General features: G+C 42.0%; 1 protein-coding gene across 2 annotated transcripts in view; it reads left to right on the top strand.

The window, feature by feature from the left end:
* The window catches only part of septin9a (septin 9a), a 20,741-nt gene extending 15,103 nt beyond the window's left edge, over positions 1 to 5,638 (top strand). Inside the window, exons 7-10 of one of the 2 annotated variants that reach the window (XR_013964905.1) lie at positions 234 to 330; positions 2,602 to 2,653; positions 3,536 to 4,024; positions 4,059 to 5,638. Coding sequence is in view for 1 of the 2 variants with exons in the window: in XM_080776296.1 (XP_080632422.1) it covers positions 234 to 330; positions 2,602 to 2,653; positions 3,536 to 3,671 (285 nt within the window). In the remaining variant the exon portion in view is untranslated. Of the gene's footprint in view, positions 1 to 233; positions 331 to 2,601; positions 2,654 to 3,535; positions 4,026 to 4,058 lie in introns of those variants that run through there. The other variant, XM_080776296.1, reaches the window with a different exon arrangement.
* Positions 5,639 to 7,313: the final 1,675 nt, after the last annotated feature.

Genomic DNA, 7,313 nt, shown 5'->3' with positions numbered 1-7,313 from the left:
CTTCATTCAACTGTAATGGTGGCTTTCACATCGCAGCGATCCGTATCCGATTATACATCAATCGGTCGGAAATCGGACCGGGAGCAAAAAAACAAACATGATCGGGACAACTTAAAAAAATTATAATAATTGCTACGACTACGGCTCTCTGGAGTAAGTGTTTGGAATGCAGTACAGTGGCCCTCTCCATGGTTATATTGCTGGTATATAATGTGCATATTGAATGTGTGCAGGAGATGATTCCGTTCGCGGTGGTGGGCAGTGACCAGGAGTACCAGGTGAACGGCAGGAGACTGCTGGGGAGGAAGACCAAGTGGGGGACCATAGAAGGTGATGATGACGACCTCACTTCCTCTTCTCTACTGTGGCCGAACAGCACTAAGGCTTGTTTACATCAGGCTCCTCCATTTTCAATTCATCAAGAATTACATAGACATAATAACAGGTCATCTAAACAGTCTTCACACTCTAACCTTTGGCATAAAGACATCTACAGGTCATCAGGGGTTCCCAAACTTTTTTGGACCAGGTACCCCTTTTGGGGTAGATATTTTTCCAGGTACCCCCTCATCCTCGCAACACGGATAACAAATAAATGTATACGTCTAAATGTAGACGTTTAAATGTAGACGTCTAAATGTAGACGTCTAAATGTGTACGTCTAAATGTAGACGCTAAATGTGTACGTCTAAATGTAGACGTCTAAATGTAGACGTCTAAATGTGTACGTCTTCTCTTATGGGGGTCCCTGGCATATCTTTTCAAATGGGGGTCCACGGGCTAAGTAGTGTCAATTTGGGGGTCCTTGACATGAAAAAGTTTGGGAACCACTGCTTTAAACACTTTAGCACTTTATGAACATGAACAAAATAGATGGGTCCCCCCTGGAACTCCCTCAGGTACCCCTGGGGGTCCCCGGACCCCACTTTGGGAACCACTGGGTTATAGCCCATGTTTTTTGAAATTTTGGAAAAAAAAGTTATCCTCATTTCTCATCATTTTGGACCATGGGCTATAGCCCATATCGTACGGCATACTATAGCGCGCCGTTTTTCATCATTTTTGAGGATTTGAAAAAAATGACGAAATGACAAAAACGATGGGTTATAGCCCATGTTTTTTGAAATTTTGAAAAAAAAAGTTAGCCTCGTTTCTCATCATTTTGGACCGTGGGCTATAGCCCATATCGTACGGCATACTATAGCGCGCCGTTTTTCATCATTTTTGAAGATTTGAAAAAAATGACGAAATGACAAAAACGATGGGTTATAGCCCATGTTTTTTGAAATTTTGGAAAAAAAAAGTTGTCCTCGTTTCTCATCATTTTGGACCATGGGCTATAGCCCATATCGTACGGCATACTATGGCACGCCGTTTTTCATCATTTTTGATGATTTGACAAAAATGAAAATATAAAAAAAACGATGGGTTATAGCCCATGTTTTTTGAAATTTTGAAAAAAAAAGTTGTTCTCGTTTCTCATCATTTTGGACCATGGGCTATAGCCCATATCGTACGGCATACTATAGCGCGCCGTTTTTCATCATTTTTGATGATTTGACAAAAATGAAAAAAACGTCTAAATGTGTACGTCTTCTCTTATGGGGGTCCCTGGCATATCTTTTCAAATGGGGGTCCACGGGCTAAGTAGTGTCAATTTGGGGGTCCTTGACATGAAAAAGTTTGGGAACCACTGCTTTAAACACTTTAGCACTTTATGAACATGAACAAAATAGATGGGTCCCCCCTGGAACTCCCTCAGGTACCCCTGGGGGTCCCCGGACCCCACTTTGGGAACCACTGATCTAAACAGTCGTCACACTCTAACCTTTGGCATGTGCCTCTCTCCTCTCCCTCTCTCCTTCTGATTTGAAAACTTGAAACAGGACATTCTGTATAATTGCAAATGCCAATACTTTTGTACTTTGACTCAAGTACATCTTGAATTCTGGACTTGTAACAGAGCATCTCTATATTGCAGTATCGATACTGCAATATAGAAATTGATACTTGAGTAAAACATTTGACTACTTGTTTCCACCACCGCTGTGAACAGAGTGGAGAGCCGTTCTCTCAGAGCCACCGTCAGGGCGATGTCTCCACCTAGTGGCCTCGGGGAGAACTCAACATTCTGTGACGATACCTGTAGTATACAGTGCAAATACTGTAGGATTTCTGACTCCATGATTGTGTCTGCTTACACATACAATAGGAGTGGGAAATAAAATGGTTTCTTGGCGTAATCAATTAATGACTATTAATGTCAATCGATTCACAAAAATCTTTTACTTTATTATTTTTTTTTAAATGATATTTTTGGACTTGTTTGTCTGTCTTTGCTTTTTCTACAATAATTGTAGAAAAAGCAATTGGAAGGTTATATTGTTATATTGTCAAATATATAACCTTCCAATTGACAGGGACAGTGTTTATATCATCAATACAAGATTATGGAAGTAAATTAATGTGTTTTCACTATGGATCATTAGAAAGAACTGTTAATTAGTCACACAGTGAGGGGAAATAAATCATGCATTGGCATGGCGATGCATCAGTAATGGAAGTTAACCGAGTTGTCTCTCTGTCTTCCCCTATCTGCAGTTGAGAACATCGCTCACTGTGAGTTTGCCTACTTGAGGGATCTGCTGATCAGGTGAGATGTGTGTGTGTGTGTGTGTGTGCGTGTGTGTGTGTGCATCTCTGACACTTCATTTTTATCGCTGTGTCTCCATATTGTTCTAGTGTAGTTCCATTTAGAGTTCCTCGCCACCGTGTCATGTTGATTGAAGCATAGTGTTGACGTTGATGGGGCGGCAGTGGCTCAGGGGTAGAGAGTGGCTGGATGGTAAACCACAAGGTTCCCAGTTCGAACCCGGGCTCCGCCAGAGTTAGTGTCGAAGTGTCCTTGAGCAAGACACTGAACCCCTAATTGCTCTCGATGTGCAGGTTTGGTGCCTTGCATGGTTTCCTGTTATCGGTGTATGAATGTGTGTGTGAATGGGTGAATGTAATGCACAATCTCTGTAAAGTGCCTTGGATAAAGGCGCTATATAAATGCACCATTTACCATTTTGATGTCGGTCGGAAACTGCGTTAACGTATTTTTTTAAATTAAATAAACACCCTACTCGATCACTCTACAGCAGGGGCGCCCACACTGTTTTGACTTGAGAGCTACTTTCAACATTAGCGTTTGAGCTGACAGGCCCTTTTGATGTCAATACATTTCTTAATTTTTAAATTAAATATTTATTTAGGGGCATGTCATGTGGTCTACCTGCACAGCCTTGGTGATCTACTGGTAGACTGTGATCTACCTTTTTGCCACCCCTGCACTACAGCGTCACACGAAAGCATAAAAAGTAGCAGATCTACAAGCTCGAAGCGTGTCGCAAAGCGACGCGTTTCGATCTTGTAGATCTGCTTCGCATCTGCTTTTGATGCTTTTTAATTTGAATCCTGTTTACTGTGTGTGTGCGTGCGTGCGTGCGTGCGTGTGCGTGCGCGTGTGTGCCCGTGTGTGTGCGCGCGTCAGGTCCCACATGCAGAATATCAAGGACATCACCAGCAGCATCCACTATGAAATGTACCGCGTCAGACGCCTCAACGAGAACAACACGCACGCCAACGGAGTCGCAGAGCACCACCTGGTGGCCACGCACGAGATGTAGACTCCACCTCCTCCACCCAGCCCTCCACCTCTCCCCTCCATCTCCCCCTCCTCCCCATTCACCAACCCACCTCATGCCCAGCCTTCAGGGTGGAGTGTCCAGGATGGGTGGGTTCTCTGACGTGCCTCCCTGCCTGCACCCACCCACCCACCCAGGAGGAGGAGGAGCTCTGGTTTGAGAGACTTTTCAGTGACTCCATGGACCACTAAAACGCCAAACGCACCGAGTGCCTTTTTCACTACATAACGGACGACAATCCCACAGCGGAGGATCGCTCAGGCCGCCGACGTCCTTTCCCCCCCGCCGCTACGTTTTAACGCTTTAACGTTTGTGCCGCGTCGCACGTGACCGCTGTGGTCCGCGCGCTGAAAACAGGCAAGCTACAAGCTACAAGCTACAAGCTCCCGGAGGAGGCGTGACGTGACGTGACGGACGTTCACCTTTTATGAAAGCCAGAGGACGGGCGGAGGGTCGTTCAGAACGCTGCCGTCGTACAAAAACGGGCGACTTTACGAGCGAACAGAGCGCGTGAGCAGCTCGTACGACGTCGCCTGCGTTCGCCGTTTGACGCGGTCGTGCCACAAAGCGTGAACGGGTCTTAAAACGTCGTCGCAGATCTTTGGTCATGAACGTGGTGAAAATAGCAGAGCCACATGCTCACGTGCAGGTTTGTGGATCTGCTATTTTTTGTTTCGCCATTCCACCCCATCAAACGACGATGTATAAGTTCGAGGTTTGCGACTCAACTAAACTCAACTAAACTCCTGTGTTTTTATCGCGTCCGTCGATCAGGGCAGATTGATGGGGGCGGGGCACCGTCACATCCTCCTCTGATGTCAGAAGTGCCTCGGATTTTAACTTGTAGTTTCAGTAACACCTCAATTTCTTTTTTGTACTAAAAGCGTCACACAAGCGCATTTCTGCTCTGTCTGTTGAACTTGAAGCGCACGCGGTCTTTGTCGCCGATGAGCCTGTCTTCGTCTTTCCAGCGCCAACGTCTGTGTGATGTGGTAAAACACGAACATAAATGGAAATTTGCCAAAAGAAAGGTTAGCTAAGTGCGTAATATGTTGGGTTTTTATCGGTTTTTCTTGGTGCCTTGCTTTTATACATTGTTGTTTTTGTACACATGATCAACATGTCAGATATGGATTCTAATGCCCACGGCACCTTTTGGTTTCCCAATTACAAATATATAGTTATTTTTTAAGTAGAAAATACCATGAGTGATTTAAAGATGATTGCTATTTATGCTCAATGTAAGATGTGAAAATTGTGTCAATGGTTATAATCCACTTGCACACACACACACGTTGTGTGTGCGCTTCTTTGGCCCGTAAACTTGTGCCTTATTTCAGTGGTTTGCATACTCCGATCCAGGGACGGTCAGGGGTCCTTGAAAGGGATTCCACTCTTAACTCTTGACAGTGTACGAAACCTTGGGGTCCATTTGGTTCCGTCTGTACACTTTCAGAGTTAGAGGGGGGGGGGGGGGGGGGGGGGATCGTCCAAATAATAAATAAAGAAATCCAAACTGTTTTGGGAACTACTGCCTTCTATTTATTGGCGACCAGGCCCTTCATGTTGGTCAGGATCTGATGCAGATCTGACGGCGGCCAAACTATTCTGTTCACAATCTCAAATACTGAACCCCTCCGTGGTGATTAACCACCTGAACCTCGTCTGTGGTGTCCCTCAGGGCTCTGTACTGGGGTGTAGGTGGTTAAGCAGCACATCATGTTCCACTGAGCATCCGTTGGTGGTCTTATGTCTGAAGCAATATTATTATTATTATTATTATTACTTCCAAAGCTGTCATTGTTGTCATGATCTGTTCTTGTATATTCTTTTTGTCCCGATACATTTTTCTTTTCATTGTTTTTTTGTTTTTGTTTTTTTGTACTGGTATTATTAATAGCAGATTTGTTGCCTTTGATATCTTATTTTAAACAAATAAAGTTTAAAGTTGTAAATATATATTAATTTTGTTGTATTAATTTTATTACAGAAACGCTGTTTTTTTTTTTTCTTTGTATGTCAAATATTACCTGTACTGATATTAGTGCAGATGATCTGTTAGCAAATCAAATCATTTCACTCAAGCGAAACTGACCAAAGTGCTGAACAGGGAAAAACAAGGAAAATTACAAAGAAACAAGGAACATAACATGTATACATACAGAAGAGATAGAAAATGATGAAAAACGGCGCGCTATAGTATGCCGTACGATATGGGCTATAGCCCATGGTCCAAAATGATGAGAAACGAGGCTAACTTTTTTTTTCAAAATTTCAAAAAACATGGGCTATAACCTTTCGTTTTTGTCATTTCGTCATTTTTTTCAAATCTTCAAAAATGATGAAAAACGGCGCGCTATAGTATGCCGTACGATATGGGCTATAGCCCATGGTCCAAAATGATGAGAAACGAGGCTAACTTTTTTTTTCAAAATTTCAAAAAACATGGGCTATAACCTTTCGTTTTTGTCATTTCGTAATTTTTTTCAAATCTTCAAAAATGATGAAAAACGGCGCGCTATAGTATGCCGTACGATATGGGCTATAGCCCATGGTCCAAAATGATGAGAAACGAGGCTAACTTTTTTTTTCAAAATTTCAAAAAACATGGGCTATAACCTTTCGTTTTTGTCATTTCGTAATTTTTTTCAAATCTTAAAAAATGATGAAAAACGGCGCGCTATAGTATGCCGTACGATATGGGCTATAGCCCATGGTCCAAAATGATGAGAAACGAGGCTAACTTTTTTTTTCAAAATTTCAAAAAACATGGGCTATAACCTTTCGTTTTTGTCATTTCGTAATTTTTTTCAAATCTTAAAAAATGATGAAAAACGGCGCGCTATAGTATGCCGTACGATATGGGCTATAGCCCATGGTCCAAAATGATGAGAAACGAGGCTAACTTTTTTTTTCAAAATTTCAAAAAACATGGGCTATAACCTTTCGTTTTTGTCATTTCGTCATTTTTTTCAAATCTTCAAAAATGATGAAAAACGGCGCGCTATAGTATGCCGTACGATATGGGCTATAGCCCATGGTCCAAAATGATGAGAAACGAGGCTAACTTTTTTTTTCAAAATTTCAAAAAACATGGGCTATAACCTTTCGTTTTTGTCATTTCGTCATTTTTTTCAAATCTTCAAAAATGATGAAAAACGGCGCGCTATAGTATGCCGTACGATATGGGCTATAGCCCATGGTCCAAAATGATGAGAAACGAGGCTAACTTTTTTTTTCAAAATTTCAAAAAACATGGGCTATAACCTTTCGTTTTTGTCATTTCGTCATTTTTTTCAAATCTTCAAAAATGATGAAAAACGGCGCGCTATAGTATGCCGTACGATATGGGCTATAGCCCATGGTCCAAAATGATGAGAAACGAGGCTAACCTTTTTTTTCAAAATTTCAAAAAACATGGGCTATAACCTTTCGTTTTTGTCATTTCGTAATTTTTTTCAAATCTTAAAAAATGATGAAAAACGGCGCGCTATAGTATGCCGTACGATATGGGCTATAGCCCATGGTCCAAAATGATGAGAAACGAGGCTAACTTTTTTTTTCAAAATTTCAAAAAACATGGGCTATAACCTTTCGTTTTTGTCATTTCGTCATTTTTTTCAA

This window comes from Protomyctophum bolini, assembly GCF_963924005.1.
Source record: "Protomyctophum bolini genome assembly, chromosome: 11".
Lineage (NCBI taxonomy): Eukaryota > Metazoa > Chordata > Actinopteri > Myctophiformes > Myctophidae > Protomyctophum > Protomyctophum bolini.
Note: the sequence above shows the minus strand (reverse complement) of the source record. Positions and strands in the feature narration are given on the sequence as shown.